We start from the raw sequence: 20399 nt of genomic DNA, 5'->3' as shown, positions 1-20399 counted from the left end.
AAAATTCCAGAAATCAACCGAGAGAGTGGTCAGTGTACAACTGTCCTAGAACAAATAGGCAATTAACTTCAGTTAATGTAAGAAAAAAGTATCAGAGGGAAGTTTATAGGGGTCTAAGGCTATTACATTTGCAAAATTTTACTTGAAATTTTACTTACTGTGAGGGGAGAAAAAGTTTACCTATGTATGCATAGACATGCCAGAATCTGCGTATCATTGTATCCATTTGAATTTAAAGAAACAAGTTAATAACTTTGGAAGACGTAAAATTAAAAAACACAAGACTGTTGTAACCCCAAAGAATTTCTTAAAAAAGCTAACCCCAAGTTGAATTCTGTTACTTCTTGAATAAATTATTACCAAGCAATAACAACAATTAAAATACACACATGCAAAGCGATTATACAGATGTCATGCAGAGCAGTTTTATGCTGGAAGTATCAATTGGTTCTCACTAATTTCAGTAACTTTTAGCAAGTTCCAAGAATGTGTTTTTGAGATCTATGGGCCAAAACAGTAGCAAAGATTATTACTACTATTCAAACTGAAGGATTATTACTTTTCATCCATAGAATCTGAAGAGGACATTAAGTTGCTCATAGGAATGAAAGGTAATTACATAACGGCTAGAACAGAAATGTTACAATGGATTTCCGGGTGTAGAAGGAAAGCATGGGGAGTCCGGAGGGGGAGCATCAGCACGCTTGGTTTCTGTTCGCAGCCTGATGCAGCATTTGGTTATCAGCAGAGGGAGGGGGCCCAGGCCTTTAATGAGAGGAAAACATTTATCCTGGCATCAGGGAATGGAAGAAGAAAGGGAAAGATGACGGGGGACAGGGAGGGAGGGCAAGACACAATAGATACAACCCTAAAGGGCAGGCTTCTCTGTTTATATACGTGTGTTTACATTTTTGCTCTAAAAATTACATGCATTCAAAAGTGCCCAGGTCATCAAAGACAAGGAAAGACTGAGGAACTGTCACAGATTGGAGGAGACAAAGGAGATATGACAACTGAACGCAATGTGGTTTCCTAGATTGGATCCTGAAAGAGAAAAAACACGTTAATGGAAAAAGTGGGGAATAAAAAGTGGGGAATCTGAATAAAGTCTAGAGCCTAGCTAGGAGTACTGTGCCAACGTGCCTTTCCTAGTTTTGATAAATGCACCAGGAATGTAAGATGTTCACGTTGGGGAAACTGGGTGAAGGGTACATGGGAATTTTCTGTACTACCTTCAACTCTTCTGTAAGTCTGAAATTATTTTAAAACAAAAAGTTTTTAAAAATTACATGCAGTGTGAAGAGGAAAAAGATCTTATATCACAAAAACACTTTGGGAAAAACAGAACCAGAGAAAAATTTCCTAGCCAGCCCTCAGGCCACACACCCTAGACACTGTGTTAATGTAGATAATCATCAGTGAGAGTTCATAACTTAACAAAAACAAGCTGAATTACTCCTGGTTTTATTAGAAGTAACTGGGTGAATGCAGAGAATGCAATGGTTCAGTCTGTTTTAGAACTGACTGGAGGAATCAGAAACTGAGGCCCAGGTTAGAAATGGCAGAACGTATGTCTGGTTAGTGAGACCCAAGATATCCGGCACACGAATTACAGAATTCTCATGATTTATGGTAAGTTGAAATTCTACACAAAGATGAATATATAAGTTTTGTATTTATCTCATTGTGTGGCTTACACTCCAGAATGATAAGTAGTAAGAAAAGAATCTGAGACATACAGAAATTTCTTGAATTCAACACCCAAACGTTATATGTACACTGGAAAGGGGGTGGGTATTGATGCCATTAAATTGCTAAGTGATTAACACCTTGCTAGGAAATAGGATCTTGTTCAGGTTAAAACAAAGATTTTAATGGAAGGAATGTACAGGCATTTATTCCACCTGGAAAAGAAAATATCTGACATTATCCAAAGATTCAGTAAGTCTTGGGCTCTTTAAGCTTCTACTAAATTTATTTGGTAGCTTATTCTATTGTAAAAACTATTTCAAGAGCTTCATTTGTTATAAATCCACCTCAAATTTGAAAAACGTAATTTGAAATGTTTTTACTGAAAAATACCAGGATTTGGGGGTTGTTGAACAGATTTAGATTCTTCTATAATCAGACTCTAGTTAGGCAAGATCTCACAGATTCCTTGTGTTAGGGAAGGATAAAGACACCATCAGCTGGCAGAAGGTAATAGGTGTGGGTATCTTTATCTGCCTATCATCACATACAGACAACCTCTAAGTGAGGCTGCTTTCTAAGAAGATGGAAGTAAAACGTTTCTTGCACAAGTTATCAAAGACGCAGGGTTAAAGGGATCTAACTTGTCATTTATAAACCAAATGACAGGACAAATAGACTTTGGCAGCTCATCCTGGTGACCGATCTTCACTGCCAGCTTTGTAGGCTATTTCTAAGCTCTAATCCTATTATGCAAACCAAGAGGAGCTAAATTAAACCATTTATGCCAACATTACTGACACCTAAGTCACAAACCACACTGACAGAAGGACCCCTGTTACTTTTAAGCCATAGACTGACTTGGTGTTACTAAAAATAACAAGAAGGGAAAATAAACATAATATGAAAGAAGGGCTATAGGGGCCAGAAATCTTTCCCCCAGGAGAACATATCACCCAGATTCTTTCCGTACTACTTACATAGGAAATAAATTCCAGTAATGAAGCAAATACCTTAAAGTGTTACTGGGCAAGCTTTAAAAATGCAAGATAACAAGAACCAAATATTAGAAACATGAAGAGAAATGCAAATACAGTAAGGAGAACTAAATTTGCACGGAAGTTCTTTGCTGTATATAGATTTAAAAGAGATACGTGTGTGTGTGTGTGTGTGTGTGTGTGTGTGTGTGTGTGTATACTGCTGAGGATATTCTACAAAACAGAAGCAAGACACAGAGGGACAAAGGCAGCCAAAAAATATATACAACAATTTGGTTTACTAAAAATATATGAAATTTATTTATTATAACGTGGATAGACTTTCTTTAGTCTTACCATTAAAGACACACAGATATAGCAAAGGAAGCAAGAGTAGGAAAGGGAAAAGAGAGGGGTGAAATGAGCATTGGTAAGTAGCGCAAGCTCAGAGACAGTCAGACAGTTAGCAACCCACAGTGAGCCTCATGAGCTGGAGCAGGGGACCTCGTCAGAACTGGCGGACGGTACTGTCAACCAGTTTTCATTCCCGGCAGAAATCTGGCATTTACACTAACAGAATTAATTCTGACTCCAAAAAGTCCACACCTAAGATTTTGGCTCTGGAGTCCCTTCTTTGAGATCAAAAAGCCTAGAGAAGGGAGAGAAGCCAAGTTCCCCAACCTGCTGTAGGCTTGAGCCATCAGAGGAACACACTTCTCTACTTCTATCAACTAGAGCAAGACAAGGTTGGCTCTGCTTTATCTACTAGACATCTTGGAACCTGGTTTGAAAGATGTTTGCCAAACTTGGAGACCAGTTTTCCAAAGAAATGATTACATTTTTAAGCTAAGAGAAAAACTTCTACTACGTATTGCTTGCAATTCAATGTTTAGATACCAAAAAAATACAGCAAATACAGGAGGATGCTACTAATTTCTTAATAAGTAGTTTCATCCTACAGTCAGGAAGAAGTTCTGCACTTCAATATAATGATCACTCGAATGAAGCAATTATATACCATCTTGACTATGAATGTTCACTTATCACTTCTAAACTGTTGATTAAGATCTCAGTTCTTGCATGAGCAAATACATTTCAAATATTTTTATGGTTTAAGTACTTTCCAGACTTTTAAATTAAGAACATATCAAATTCTTTTGATTACTTTATGCTATATGTACTTAACTATTACACACATAGACCCACATACGGATCCTTTACCAAACTGACTTTTAGAAGGCATTTAAGAGTCCAAATTATTAGCTAAAATATATTTGCATTCAGACTTCTAAAACAGACATAACTTTCCATGAGAGTTAATTAACAAGTTGACAAAAAAACAGTTCTAAATATGAGAAACTAGGTTTTTAAATTTTTCGCTCTCAGGAAAAATTATCATCTTTATCTGCATTTCTGATAAAATGAGTAATTTTCGAGAGACCTTCTCCCAAACATATCCAGGACTTCAAAATGGGAGCAGAGATGGTGACGTAAGAAGAGAGGACTTGACAAGTACTCAAATTTGTTCCATCTTTTTAAGCCATGAAAAAAGTCACATGCCTAACCACATTTTGAAAGGCATGTAATTTAAAGTCACATGGTGAGGACTAACGAAGCACATCTTTGTTTTAAAAAAAAGATTAAAAAGTAATAATAAATAAACTAAATAAATGTACAGTAAGAATAGAAGGAGCATAAAAATCTGAAGACCAGGGTCTTATGCTTGCATCCGAGTTTCTGGCCAAGTTGCCTGACTTTTAGGGCTTTAGTTAGCTCATTTTTAAATGTAAGCTCCAGCATGTATCCACTGAGTGGTTGTGGGATTAAACTTGTGAATTATGAAGTGCTGCATAAATGCAAGGGGACTAGGTCAGTATTTACACCAGCCCATTTGTATATATTCCCTTGTCACAGGAATAAGCCCTATTAATTTTTTCACATCTCCTTGATAACTGCATACATGAAGTTCTTTTTAGAGAAACAAAGCCTTATTTACGTAAAATCAAATGTTCCAAGGCCCACATGGGCAGAGCGGCGCCTGTACACAGGAACGAGGTTAAGGCCTGGCAGACCAGTCACCACAGCTCATGGTCACTTGGAGCACACCTGGCTGGATCAGGGGTGTGGCTGCGGCGAAACACCCGTGCATTCTGGTGTGAAACTTTAAAGAAGAATGAATCTAAGTATTTCTCAATTAAAAAAGGAAATGAGGAAAGGCACCTTTGGAAAGAGGCCTAATGTCCTCTAGAATATAGCTTACAGAACCCGAATGTCTTTGTGGGCTAAATAAAGCCCTCAATTCCTAAGCAACTGCCATGCTGGCAGGAGGGGACACTGCCAGTGTCAAGCATGTGTGTCAGTGGTCGGTGAGGGAAACCTCTGCCTTGACAGGCAAGAATAAAATACTGTGAGAGGGCATAGAGGAAATCTTCAGGTTTTTTTTCTATCTTATTATTATTTTCCTAATTGAAGTATAGAAGAATTCTTGATTATGCTATTCTTAAAGGTTTTAGTTTTAGTTTTAGTTTTGTTTTTAATCAGAAAAAAGCCTGCCACTGTTGCGATGCCCATCTCTTCAGAACCGCACAGCAAACCACTGTACAGGCTGTGGCTCTCGGCGGCACACCGCGACCCTGCTGGGCATGCGTGAAGCACAGGCCTTTTCTGGACACAAACCGCACATTTTAAAGAGCGGACAGCGACTGTCAGGATGGTTTAGGCTTCTAAACAATTATTTCTGTGGGCCTGTTTACCCTTATTCAAAAATACTGGAAGGCTTCCATTTGATTATCATGAAAGAATAACAAACTCCTTTTTATAAAATAAATAAAAGCATTTAAAATGCTGTTACTCATTATTATTGAAAAATTATAATTTTTATATAATTGAAATCAGTATTTATATGCAGATCAGTTACTCTATATAAAATTATAGTATTTTTAGTTACTGAAACTAGGAGGTAACAGCAGTATGAGAATCTGATTTTGGAACACTTCTGATTAAATGCAACTGAACATGGCTTAAAAATTAAACTATTCTTTGTTTTACTAATACTGAAACCTTCGCAAATAAATTTTCATAACGTGTCAAATATGAATACCATATTATCACAAGGCAATTTTCTGGTTATAAGAAGGTCGCATGTTTTCCACAAGTCACTGTACATATCATGTTCTAACATTTTCCTTATTAAACACACACATACACACACACTCACACAGCAATAAACTGAAAAAAGGAAAGCCTACCTCTTTTTCATTTCTAACAACTGATTATTGAGCGCAGATCTCTCTTCTTCCAGCTGGAAAAAAAAAAAAAGTTCAGTTCATAACAGGCCCATGAGAGGCCTCTCTCTCACCCACCGGCCACATTCCCAGGCTCCAGGACAGCTAAAGCGACTGGCCTTCCTCACAGGCAATGAACAAGGAGCAAGCGGCCACGATTTCCCAGAATGACAGTTATTAATTTATAAATCATTTTTGACTTGAATGACTCCCGTTCCTCAGGGACCTGAGAGTCAAAAATATTAAATAGCCAGACCTGACCAGCACATGCCGCATCTTAGGCACTCAGTAAATGTTTGTTAACCCAGCGAGTGAAAGCTCCACTAGGAACATCCTGGTTCCTTCAATGAAACAACAGAGGTCAAGCGTCACTAACTCAAGGAGGGCTAGGCGCAGGGCACTGACTCGACACGGGGCTTCTTTTATGCCTACTGTATTCCAGGCATCTGTTTCTCACCTATAAAATAAAGAGGTTCCAAAGGCATTTCCAGCGGCCCTTTAGTTCTAAAATTCTATTATCCTCTGAAGGGTAAAAAACAAAAGACTCAGTTAATCTTGTAAGAGAAGACTCACCTGTACCCTCAATCTGCACCACACAGAGTTTAGCCAACCACCGATTTCAACTCACACTGTTAATTAAAAAAGGAGTGAAAAAGTTCTTGTGTGGATTTTTCTTTTAAGGATAACACCAGAGACTATATAATGGTTTCCAACAGCCCAGAATTTAAGCTACTGGCTCACTATAGGTAGTTATGGTCTTATTTCTGATCATGTATCCATTATGTACATGCTTTGCTATAAGGTTTTCATACTTCATGGATACTTATATCCATTAAGGTATATGCTTTTGCTGCATGAGTAATTCATAGAAATATTTAGAAATTTTTAAAGAGTGAAAGGAAGGAAAAAGAATGGGAAGTAGGGGCATGCTCCGCTTCTCGGTGGCCCCGGGGTTCACTGGTTCAGATCCCGGGTGGGGACATGGCACCGCGTGGCAAAAGCCATGCTGTGGTAGGCATCCCACAAAGAAAGCAGAGGAAGATGGGCATGGACGTTAGCTCAGGGCCAGGCTTCCTCAGCAAAAAAGAGGATTGGCAGTAGTTAGGTCAGAGCTAATCTTCCTCCAAAAAAAAAAAAAAAGAACGGGAAGTAAACTTTAAAAAATCAAAGGGAGAACATCTGGAGAGTGGGATGTGGTGACAAGAGGGGCTTTCATTTTTTCCTTTATGCTCTTTTATACAGTTTATTTTTTAAACAAGGAAGCTGTTTTACTTTCATAGTTAAAAAAATAAAACAGAAGAAAAAATCAATAAACAAGACTGGGAAATGCCTATAATGAAGATATAAATAGATAAAAGACATGGCAGAGAGTTCACAACAGAGAAAACACAAATTATTAATAAACATTTAAAAAATCATTCAACTCTGCAAAAAACGGTATGCGGAGATTCTCCCTCATTCTTGGAGGATGCATTGTGCCTGAATTTCCATGGAATAGACATTTGGGATACTTATTGTAGTGATTCTTTATAGAAAACAATTTTTTCTTCTTCTGGTCCATGACTCAATCTAGGAAAACAGTTGCACATAGGAGTCATAAATATGACTTTAAGAAATCTTAAAGCTAAATAGTTCCTCACGTTTTCCTTGTCTTTTGTGACCTTGGTATTTTTGAAGAGTGAAGGCCACTTATCTTATAGAAGGTCCGTCAGTTTGGATTCATCCGCTGTTTCCACGTGAGTGGAGCCAGATCGTGTGCTCTCTGGCAGGAACACCAGAGAAGTGATGCCGTGTCCTTCTCAGGACACACTATCAAGAGGTGCACAATGTCGATTTTTGGTGAGGGTGACTTTGATCACTTGGTTAAGGAAGAAGCATCTTCCATGTTTCTCCACTGTAAAGGTACTATTTTTTCTTTGTAATTAACATGTATTATGTGGGAAGATACTTTCACGCCATGTAAATTTCCTGTTCGTCAACAAAATCTGACCCACTTGTTTTAGCACTAATTGATAATTCTTGCCTAAATAAATTATTACCATGATGGTGTTACTGCTTCTAAGCCGTGTCAGTGGACTTGAGAAAAATTTAAAACTTCTGCTCTTTAAAAGACACTGTTAAGGAAGAGTAAAGACAAGCCACAGACTGAGAGAAAACACTTGCAAAACACAACCTGATAAAGAACTTGTATCCACAATATATTAAGAACTCTCACAACTCAATAATATGCAGACAAACAACCAAATTAAAAAATGGGCAAAAGATCTCAACAGACATTTGACCACAGAAGAGATAAAGAGGGCCAATAAGCACATGAAAAGATGCTCATCATCATTAGTCATCAGGGAAACGCAAATTAAAATGACACTTGAGACACTTGTGTTATGATTTCTAATTTCATTCCATTGTGTTCAGAGAACATACTTTGCATGATTTCAATACTTTTAAATTTATTGAGACTTGCTTTATGACTAACACATATCCTGGAGGATGTTCCATGTGTATTCTGCCGTTATTGGATGGAATGCTCTATAGATGACCGTTAGGTCTAGCTGATTTATAGTGTTATTCAAGTCTTCTATTTCCTTATTGATCCTCTGTCTAGTTGTTCTATCCCTTACTGAAATAGGGTGCTGAAGTCTCCAACTATTATTGTTGAGTTGTCTACTTCTTCCTTTAATTCTGTCGGTTTTTGCTTCATATATTTTGAAGCTATTATTAGATGCACAAATATTTATAATTGTTATATTTTCTAGATGGATTGACTTTTTTTTTCCTTCTTCTCCCCAAAGCCCCCCAGTACATAGTTGTATATTTTAGTTGTGGGTCCTTCTACTTGTGGCATGTGGGATGCCACCTTAGCATGGCTTGATGAGTGGTGTGTAGGTCCGCACCCAGGATCTGAGCAAGTGAAACCCTGGGCTGCCAAAGTGGAGCGCGCGAACTCAACCACTTGGCCACAGGGCCAGCCTGTGGATTGACCTTTTTATTATTATAGAATGTCCGTCTCTCTGTCTTCAGTAAAAATTTTTGTCTTAAAAGTCTATTTTGTGTGATATTAGCATAGCCACTCCAGCTCACTTCTGGTTACTCTTTGCATGGTATATCTTGCTGCATCTTTTTACTTTCAACCCATTTGTGTCTTTGAATCTAAACCATGTCTCTTATAGACAGCATATAGTTAGATCATGTTTTTAAAAAATTCATTCTGTCAATCTCTGCCTTTTAATCAGTGTTTAATCCATTTACATTTAATGTTATTATGGCAAGGTTATATATCTTTTTTCAATTAATAAATTTTATCTTTTAGAGCAGTTTAGATTCACGCCAAAATCAAGCAGAAAGTATGGAGTTTCCCATATACCCCCTGCCCTCTCCACAACCTCCCCTACTATCAACATCCCACATTTGTTACAATCAATGACCCTACACTGACACATCATTATCACCCAAAGTCCATAATTTACATTAGGTTCACTCTTGGTGTGGTACATTCTAAGGGTTTTGACAAATGTATAAAGACATGTATCTACCACTGTAGTATTTTACAGAACAGTTTCACCGCCCTAAAAATCATTGATACTCTCCCTATTCATTACTCTCTCCCCCATCCCTGATAACGAGTGGTTTTTTTATTGTCTCCATAGTTTTGCCTTTCCCAGAATGTCATATAGTTAAAACCATACAGTATGCAACCTTTTCAAATTGGCTTTCACTTAGTAATATGCATTTAAAGTTCCTCCCTGTCTTTTCACGGCTTGATAGCTCACTTCTTTTTTGCAATGAATAACATTCCATGTCTGGATATACTACAGTTTATTTATCCACTCACCTACCGAAGAACATCTTGATTGCCTCCAAGTTTGTCAATTGTGAGTAAATCTGATAAACATCCATGTACAGGATTTTATGTGGACATAAGTTTCCAATTCATTTGGGTAAATACCAAGGAGCATGATTGCTGGATCATACGGTAAGGATATGTTTAGTCTTGTAAGAAACTGCTGAACTGTCTTCCAAAGCAGCTGTACCATTTTGCATTCCCACCAGCAATGAATGAGAGTTCCTGTTGCTTGACATCTTCACTAACATTTGGCGTTGTCAGTGTTTTGGATTTTGGCCATTCTAATAGGTGTGTAATAGTAGTATCTCATTGTTAATTTTACATTTCTCTAATGATATACAATGTTGGGCATCTTTTGATATCTTACTTGCCATCTACATCTCTTTCTTGGTGAGGTGTCTATTCAGGTCTTTTGTCCATTTTTTAATCAGGTTGTTCATTTTCTTATTGTTGAGTTTTAAGAGTTGTTTCTATATTTTGGGTAACAGTCCTTTATCAGTTGTATCTTTTGTAAATACTTTCTCCCAATCAGTGGTTTGTCTTCTCATTCTCTTTGGACATTGTCTTTCACAAAGCAGGAGTGTCTAATTTTAATAAAGTCCAGCTTATAAATTCTTTCTTTCATGGATCATGCTTTTGGTGTTGTACCTAAAAAGTCATCACTATACCCAATGTCATCTAGGTTTTCTCCTATTTTATTTTTTAGGAGTTTTATAGTTTTGCATTTTATATTTAGATCTATGATCATTTTTACTTAATTTTTGTGAAGGGTGTAATATTTGTGTCTAGGTTCACTTTTTTGCATGTGGATGTCCAGTTGTTCCAGCATCATTTGTTGAAAAGATGATCTTTGCTCCATTGTATTGCCTTCCTCTTTTGTCAAAGATCAGTTGCCTATATTTAAAGATTTTTAAAATTTTTCCTTTTTCTCCGCAAAGCCCCCTAGTACATAGTTGTATATTTTTGGTTGTGGGTCCTTCTAGTTGTGGCATGTGGGACACTGCCTCAGCATGGCTTGATGAGCAGTGCCATGTCAGTACCCAGGATCCAAACCGGTGGAACCCTGGGCTGTGAAAGCAGAGGGTGTGAACTTACCCACTCGGTCATGGGGCCAGCCCCTATATGGGTCTATTTCTAAGCTCTTTATTCTGTTACACTGATATATTTGTCCATTCTTTTGCCAATACCACACTGTATTGATTACCGTAGCTTTATACTAAGTCTTGAAGTTGGGTAGTGTAATCCTTCAATTTTGTTGTTATCCTTCAATATTAAGTTGGTTATTTGGGGTCTTTTGCCTCTCCATATAAACCTTAGAATCAGTTTGTCAACATCCACAAAATAACTTTCTAGGATTTTGACTGGAATTGCATTAAATCTATAGATCATGTTGGGAAGAACCAACATTTTCACAATTTTGAGTCTTTCTATCCATGAACATGGACTATCTCTCCATTTATTTAGTTCTTTGATTTCGTTCATCAGAGTTTTGTAGTTTTCCTCAGATAGGTATTTTGTTAGATTTACACCTAAGTATTCCATTTTGGGGGTGCTAATATAAATGGCATTATGTTTTTTAATTTCAAATTCCACTTGTTCATTGCTGGTATATAAGAAAGCAATTGACTTTTGTATATTAAACTTTGTATTCTGCAATCTTGCTATAATCACTTATTAGTTCCAGAAGTGTTTTTTAGTAATTCTTTCAGATTTTCTATGTTATGTCATCTGCAAACAAAGACAGTTTTATTTCTTCCTTCTCAATACGTATACCTTTTATTTCCTTTTCTTGTCTTAATGCATTATGAAGGACTAGCAGTACAATGTTGAAAAGCAGCAGTGAGAAAGGACATCCCTGAATTGTGCCAAATCTTAGAGAGAAAGCTTTGCCTTTTTCACCATTAAGCATGGCAGCTGCAGGTTTTTTGTAGATATTCTTTATCAAATTGAGGAAGTTCCCCCTCTATTCCTAGTTTGCTGAGAGATTTTATCATGAATGGGTGTTGGATTTTTTTCAAATGCTTTTTCTACATCTATTGATATGATCATGTGATTTTTTTCTTTAGTCTGTTGATGTGATGGATTATATTAACTGATTTCAAACACTGAGCCAGCCTTGTATATCTGGGAAAAATCTCACTTGGTCATAATACATAATTCTTTTTATATATTGCTAGATTCAACTTGCTAATATTTTACTGGTACATACTATTTTGATTCCATTTATGTTACCTAACTAGAAAAGGCAAAACTATAGGGCCATAAACGAGATAAACATTTTTTAGGGATTAACAAGTGATCAACTATAAAGGATTATCAGAGAACTTTTTTAGGGTGAAGGAAATCTTGATTGTGGGGTAAGTTATGTGACTGTATATATATATGTGTCAAAACTCACTAAACCATACACCTATGAAGGGTGAATTTTAATTTCTGTAAATTACACCTTAATAAGTTTGACTTTGGGGGGAAAAAAGCAAGTTTGAGTAATGTTTACAATATGACTTTCATAAAAAACAAAAACTGAACGTATATATACATTTGTATATGCTGTTAAATACATGAAGAACAGTATGGAAAGATACACCAAACCATTTATAACGTTGTCTCAATGAAATGACAATGGGAGGAGTAATAATTTTGAAATGACACATATTTGTATTGTTTCACGTGACAAATGTATATTTCTAATTTAAAAATACCATTATAGTTTAAGAGGAATAAATATTTCTTGTTTTTTAGAGATACAAAATATTTACAAATGAAATGATAGGATATCTAGGATTTGCTTCAAAATAATCCATGACAGGGTGGAGAGTGAGTGGGAGTTGCGAGAGTTGACTGCTTTTGGAGTTGGATACACGGGGATTCATTGTACTACTCACTCTGCTTCTGCAAGTGCTTGAAATTTTTCATAATAAAAGATTGAAAAAAGGGGAGGGTTACTTTAAAGAAATATATTAAGAAAACAATATTACAGGGAAGGTAGTGTAAAAATGATCATAGTCTGGGGAACACCAGACCAGAAAATCTTAAAGAGCTCATCTATTCACAAAACTGTTTTATAAATAAACATGATAGATAATTTGCTTTAAATCTATCATTTAAGCTAAGAAAATACTAGCTCAGGTGAAATGAAGGATGTGTTGAAGTTCAAAGTCATTACACACAGCTCCTTTGTTTTGTAGGCTCAATAAAACCACCTGAATAAAAACCGCCAGAGAGGAGTAGCAATTTTCTCAGTTTTGCTCACTGCCATCTCCTCCATTTCTGGAACACTGGCAGGCACGTAGTAGGCACTCAACAACTATGTGTTGAGTGAACAAATTTATCAGATAGTCAGAAAGCTGGTGCTCTCAATGGGTATGAGTTGGAAGCCAGCATTCTCTCAGGATGAACTCTCTCTGCTCAACTAGTCTAAGCAAGCCAATGCTAAGCCAGCTCTTCTCCCACCGACTTCCCCAGTGAGACGGGGCTATTTCACATCTGGGCTATTTCAGTCTATTCTCTAAGCAAGTGTTCTGAGGTCCAAAATAGCAGCTCTACCTTGTCAGCACAAAACACATTCACATCCCTTGTGCCTGAAGATTTCTTGTCTCGCCTCCCACACACACACAGACAGACTTCTGCTCTTAGAAGTGAAGAAGGTAATGGGGAAAAAAGGGAGAGGAGGATTTAGTTATTTTTGTGGACAAGCCCTTTGAGAAAAGAAAGGAAGGTGGGACAGACATAGTGAAGTGCTGCCTAGACCCCACTTTCAAGCCAGGCCTTGTCACCAGCTTCTGGGAATGCTGGCTGCAGAGAGCCCACTGTCAGCCTCTTCAGTGATCGCTGCTGCAGAGCCACCTCTGCCATGGTCACAGCCCCTTTGCAGGATGGACCACGTCCAATGACTGCTTAATCTGGGATTATAAAGAGACTGGCCATCTGGTGCAACTTGGGACAAATCTCAAGGGCCACTCCAGCTCCAGAGCTCCTCATGGGGTCAGTCAAGTCTGCCATGGGCCCGCACCATGGCTCAACTTCTCACTCTGCCCAATCCTGCTTCTTTCCCCTCCTTTCCACAGGTGCTGCCCCAAGGGCACACCTTAATAAACATCATGCACACTAAACACTCTCTCAGCCTCCTTCCCTGGGAACTTGACCTGCAACAGTATGCATTAAGTCACCACTGTAAGTTCTTAGAAGAGGCATAGGGAGATGGCAGGCCTTGGAGACTGGGTTGAGTTTATATGAATATGTATATGAATTACATAAGTAAATATATATGAATATATTTATAACTTCAAACACATACACAGGTATCACTGTCCTTTATCAAGAATGCTGTTGATGGTGTGGCCATAAGGTCCTAGGGGACTGTGACTCAGTGAGGCCAATACACATGGAGTTCTTTATACAGTGCACACATGGCAACTCAGTCTTTAATTTTTACTCCTCGTTGCTGAAAAGACAGCAGCTACTCTTCCCATAAGACTGCTGGCATCTTGAGTCAGTTAAAGTGTATCCTCTGTCCAGCCAAAAGCATCCTTAACTGTGCAGAAGCAAGCCAGAAGAGACCCACACCCTTTGGTCTAGACCCTCTGGCAGTTACTTACAGACTGGATGGCATCTCAGTGCTAGGAAGTGGCCTGGTACAAATCTCCTCAAAAGCTAGAGTGGTTAAGACGACTGTGAAGTCAAGAGGAACGTTTCAAGCAAGAAACTTAAAATATGCAGAAAGAGAATACGCAGGATGTAAAAAGACCTTCGGCAACTGAATGCATCCCTTGGCCCATTTTCTAAATGTAACGCTTGAAAACGCTTAACTAGGTGAAAGGAAGATTCCCACAGAACCCAACAAATCAGAGGTTTTGGCTTCAGCAATTTCTAAGTTGTAGATAAAATTGTTACTTTTTAAAAGAATAATTACTTTATTATTTTTGTTAGAATGATACATGCTCTTTTTTTTTTCAGAAAACTCAGCAATACAGAACAATTTTTTAAAAGAAGGAAAAAATTTCCCCAATTTTACCACTGAGGAATAATTTTAAGCGAATGGAAAAACTGAATGAAATTTTATGGTAGAATAATTCTACTATAATTAACATTAGCTGAATGACATGCCAGACATCTCTATATGTATAATAGCAAGAAAGATAGATAGGGGTGAAAGAAAAATTAAAGTTGAAGTAGACAAAATAAATTGGTTGGGGGCAGAAAAATGTTCTTTATCACAAAGACATATTCCATTCTAAGAGCTCCGACTAGGTTTATACTATATATTCACTTTGTAAAATTTGTAAATAAAATATTTTTTGAAGAGGTTAACATCATTTTCTTAGGCATAAATTAATTTTAACTTTAGACAATATCAAACATCATCCTGATATAAAAGATGGAGAAGTTTGCACACATCCACTTTCTTTCAATCCTACCACCCCAAATTTTGTTAGTCATACCCTCTCTGTATATTTTTCTTTTTTTCCTTTTTACTTTGTTAATGTCTTAAACTTACATTCACCAAATGATCAAAAATTAACATCACCAATAATGGGATAAAGCAACATCCTGCCAGGAGGATACAGTATCACTTATATGGTCTTCCTGCTAAAAATGTGCAACCTCAATGCCATCATGATGAAACATCAGACAAACCCAAAATGAAGGATTTTTTTCCCCTTTTTTGTTTTTGGGTGAGGAAGATTGTCCCTAAGCTAACATCTGTGCCAACCTTCCTCTATTTTGTATGTGGGATGCCATCACAGCATGGCTTGATGAGCAGTGTGTAGGTTGGCACCCAGGATCTGAACCTGCGAACCCCAGGCCGCCAAAGTGGAGCGCATGAACTTAACCACTACACCACCGGGCTGGCCCGAAAGATTTTATACAACAGAACTGACCTGTTCTTTTCAAAAGAGTCAAGTCATAACAGACAAAGAAAGGCAGAGGAATAATTCCAGATTAAAGAAGACTGAAGAGACATGACAACTCAACGAATGGAATGCATGATCCTGGATTGGATCCTGAAGCAGGAAAAAAAGCTCTAAGGACATTACTGGGAGAACTGCCTAAAAGGAACACAGCCTGCACACTAGGTAATAGCGCTGAACCTCCTAAATTTGATAATTGCACTGTGGTTAGGTAAAAACAAGTCCTTAGAGCTCATGAGCCGAGCATTCTGTGTTCTATTTTTACAACTTTTGCGAAGTTTGAAGTAATTTCCAAATAAAAAGTTAAAAACACAATTCTGTCTGTATCTGCAATTCCCTATGCTGTCAGCTCAGTTGTCTGTTTACCTGGATTTAGCACTCGCCACAACCCTCCCACCACAGTTCCTCTTTAGCCGAGTCCTATATCGTGATTCATGTCTTGCTTGGCCAGATTTTATCATCAAGTAGCTACTTTCCAGAAGGACTCACAGATGCTGCAGATTCTAAGTTCTTTCATGTTTGAAGACATCTGGTCTGTCTTCTTACCTGAATAACTGCCTGGATATGATGCTCCTGATCCTATTTTCTGTCCCTTAGAACTCTGAAACAGTGCACCACAATTTTCTGGCAGTGAATATTGGCTGCAGTGAGTGGGTTGGTTCTTTACTTTTTTATAAGGAATCACCTTTTTCTACCTGGGCCCCTGAAGAATTTTGTCTTCTTTTTTCTTCTTCTTTTCCTCAAAGCCCCCAAATAGACAGCTGTATATTTTAGTTGTAGGTCCTTCTGGTTGTGCTATGTGGGACACCGCCTCAGCATGGCCTGATGAGCAGTGCCATGTCCACACCCAGGATCTGAACCAGCGAAACCCTGAGCCATTGAAGCGGAGTGCGTGAAGTTAACCACTCAGCCACAGGGCTGGCCCTGAACTCTGTATTCTTGAATTTCAGTAATAACCAGGGTACTTTTTGGTGTCAACTGCTTTGGACCAATATCCCCCTCTGTGTTCCCTGACTGGGTTTCCATACAACCCACCACGTCCTCCTCATCTGTAACTCAGCTCTTCTTTCACTCTAATTCCTTAGTATCTTTTGACTGTTTTCCTTTCTAATATATTATGACCAACTCGAGCTTTTCTTTTATACCTTTAGAAATGTTCATTAGGCTCCTTTCTGTTTCTGATCTATTTAGAAGTTCTGATATGTTGTGGTTTTCGTCTTCAATTTGTTTCCTTAACTCTTTACTCTGTTCAATTTGTGTCATTTTATAATCTCCTCTTTGAACAGCTGTTTTATTTAAATCACTTAGGTTTTTATAAGGCAAAAAGGAATATTTTACTTTGGGCAATGTTGTCTCACGGCCTGAATTCCTCATCTCTGTATGGATTCCTGTGTTCCTTTCTTTCCTCTTTTGGCATAATATGTGTTCAGTTATTCATCTCACTACAAGGCAACTCTACCTAGATCTTCTATTTGCTCACGTGGAATGTAACTGAATTTTCTCTTCTATCCTTCCTGCTTTATCTGAGACCTTTAATCTTCATCTCTAAGCTACAACAAAAAATCAGGCATTGACGTCTACACAGTCATGCCCCACTTAACAACAGGGATACATTTCTGAGAAATGCATCGCTGGGCGATGTTGTCATTGTGTGAACATCACAGGGGGTACTTACAAACCTAGATGGTACAGCCTACTACACACCTAGGCCATATGGTACTAATCTTATGGGATCACTGTCATATATGTGGTCCCTCGTTGACCGAAACATCATCATGCAGTGCACGACTGTACCCTTCCACAGCCAGAGGGCCCTGGGGCAAGGATGGGAAAAGTGTTATCATGGCAATGTATAGAATGTGTTGGAGATCTCTTTTCTAAGATTTGTCTTTTTGTGTCCTTTATCTCATTCACTCCTCTGAAAAGAAGTAATCATATTCCCACAGGAGCATGTCCTCAGGTTTCAGCCTTAGACAGATATTACAAATTGGATCTTTTAACATCTACTCTCCTGTCACCTCTCCTTCCTAGAGATGGGAACTCAGCCCCATTTATGGTTGGAGGTGACAAAACCATGTGAAGAGAAGCCCTCTGCCCTTCCCTACCTTGTCCCTCCCCCTGTTCCCTCCTGGAAAGCTTTCTAATGCCTGGAGGTACAACAGCCATCAGTGATCAAGAGGATGAAAACTACATGCTAAGGATGGCAGCAGAGCAGAAAGAAAAGCAGGGTTTGCTGAGGACGTTCTTGAGTGGCTGGACCCACATGCATTGCCCACCTGTGGACTTATTATCATTTGAGAGAAAACCCCAACCCACTCCCACCCACCCCCGTTCACTTAAGCACTCTTTGTTTGGCCAGAAGAGTGATGGAAAATGACAACTAGGAGTTTTTCCTGCCTCTGATAGAATCCTGAGATCATAGAAAAGGGCTTCCAGCCTCCAAGAGTTTTCCTTGACTATTTCCCAGGCTGCCTACTCACCTCTTCAGTCTTATCTTCTGCCAACTGGATTGGGTATGGGGATGGGGAGAATTAGAGGGAAAATTCTCAGGATTTTGTTATTTGTTTTCCTCTCTTACCACTGTGAACACAGTGTCAGAGTCAAACCACAACTTTGTTTCTTTTCTTAACCGTCAACTTTAACATTTACAGCATGAATTTTACTGGCTTTGCTGGTTTTCCTGGAGACATTTTTAAATAGTCAAAAAAGTATGTTCATTTCACTAGGTATTGACACAGAGAGATTCTGTGATCCAGCTTCACTCAGTCCTACCTGCCCAGGAGTCCCCTGAGCCCAGATGAAAATGATGACAGCTGACAATCACCATTTTTCCAAAATAAAACATGACAAGCTAAAAACACCATTCCCTTTCTAAATATTCATGTCTGGGAATTCAGGTCCATTTAAAAGCCAGGTAATATTCATGGATCAATTCAGATGATAAATGCAGTTTTTTGTATATGACAGCTGCTATAACCTCTGTCATGAAGAACTGTTGATGAAATATAGTATTGAGTCATCTAATCCCTGTCCAGTTTCTATAAGCAAACTGTAACCTCATTTTGCAAATAACCAGGAGGAAATCAGCACTGTTCCCATAGTGATAGCTCAGTGTATCTGCAGTCGTTACAAGGGGGAACACATGTGAGGTTTGGGAATGATAAATCAGACATTTCAAAAGTGACTACCTATGGTAACTATTTCTATAGAAGAACTCACACTATTATGATTATTTTTAGTCTTCTCTATGAAAAGAAATTATGTTCTTCTCTACGGAAGCACTGTATGCTTCCAGCATCCACACATAGCAAATGCCCCACTCATTTGGTGATCAGGCTTTTGGAACCACAACTCTCTGCAACAAAGCTAAGAACTTAGAAGCAACTGGAATCACGTAACAAAGTAGAATGAGCAGTCACTAGGTAAGTGATGACTCCAGCAAGAGTCATTTCAGCAGTGCACTGGTGGTGGCAAAAAGCAGACTGCAGGGGATGCGGAAGAAAATGGGAGGTGAAAAATAAAGGCAGAAAACAGATCACTCTTTTTAAAACTTTGGAAATTAAGAAAAAGAGAAGATAGGGCTGTAAGTGTGAACGGTATGGCAAGATTTAGAACTGCTTTTGAGGAAATGAGAAAGATTTTCTAACCCACAGAAGATCCACAGTGGCAATCAGAGATAGTGGCTATACGCAGGGATGCAGACATCAGGACAGGTGACAGTCTGAACAGAGAAAGAAGACACGAAAACTTGAAACAAATGGATAAACAAAATGTCGACCATTTTAAAGCACTATACAGCCATGAAAAGAAATGAAGCACTGAGACCTGCTGCAACATGGATGAACCTTAAAAACATGATGCTAAGTGAAAAAAGCCAGACACAAAAGGTCACATATTGTATGATTCCATTTATATGAAATATCCAGAACAGGAAAATCCATAGAGACAGAAAGCAGATTAGTGGTTGTGGGTGGAGGGGAAATGCGGAATGACTGCTTAAATGGGATAGGGTTTCCTTTTGTGGTGATGAAAATGTTCTGGAACTAGATAGAAGTGATAGCTGCACAACACTGTGAATCTTCTTAATGCCACTGAATTATACACTGTAAAACAGTCAAAACAGTAAATTTTACGTTAAGTGTATTTTAACAGACACACACAGCCAACCTAAAGCAGCATGAAACCAGCCGGCCATCAGGCAGGAAACTGAATGTGAGAGCAAACAGTCAATAGCAATGACGAGGACAACCTTCATAATCATCAGGTACCAGGAAAAGGTAAGTTATGTTAATCGTTAGGTTAAACCATATGAAATTGCAGAATAATAGCAATTTCATATGGTTCACTCTAATATGGTCTCTTTTAAAAGGCAAGGCCCTCCATATGACATTTTATCAAGATTTCTGTCACTGTTGATGCCAGATAAACACTTCTGCCTCTCACAATCCTAACTGATGCTGGTTTTCACCTCTCTCCTCTCCTAAAATGAAAGGTGACTTAATTTTATTGGAAAGGAGGACATCTGATAGGGGGAGCAGACAACAAAGAATGCAAATGCGTAGGTTCTCTTTCTGGCTTTGCCAGCTCCTTCCTCAAGGATTATAAGCAAATAGGGGAGCACTTTCAATTGTTAAAATACTTCCTTCAGAGGGGCACATGATGCCCACTTGTCAATCAAGTTGAATGGGAGATT

General features: G+C 38.3%; 1 protein-coding gene across 12 annotated transcripts in view; it reads right to left on the bottom strand.

Moving 5' to 3' along the window:
• CLIP1 (CAP-Gly domain containing linker protein 1) overlaps positions 1 to 20399 on the bottom strand; it is a 113986-nt gene that overhangs the window by 5620 nt on the left and 87967 nt on the right. For all 12 annotated transcript variants that reach the window (XM_046638952.1, XM_046638954.1, XM_046638962.1 and 9 more), the window contains one exon: positions 5915 to 5967. In XM_046638952.1, coding sequence (XP_046494908.1) covers positions 5915 to 5967 — 53 coding nt within the window. The remainder of the gene's footprint in view (positions 1 to 5914; positions 5968 to 20399) is intronic.

The sequence above is a fragment of the Equus quagga genome, chromosome 15 (assembly GCF_021613505.1).
Source record: "Equus quagga isolate Etosha38 chromosome 15, UCLA_HA_Equagga_1.0, whole genome shotgun sequence".
Lineage (NCBI taxonomy): Eukaryota > Metazoa > Chordata > Mammalia > Perissodactyla > Equidae > Equus > Equus quagga.
The sequence above is the reverse complement of the archived record's forward strand: the minus strand, read 5'-3'. Positions and strand labels throughout refer to the sequence as shown.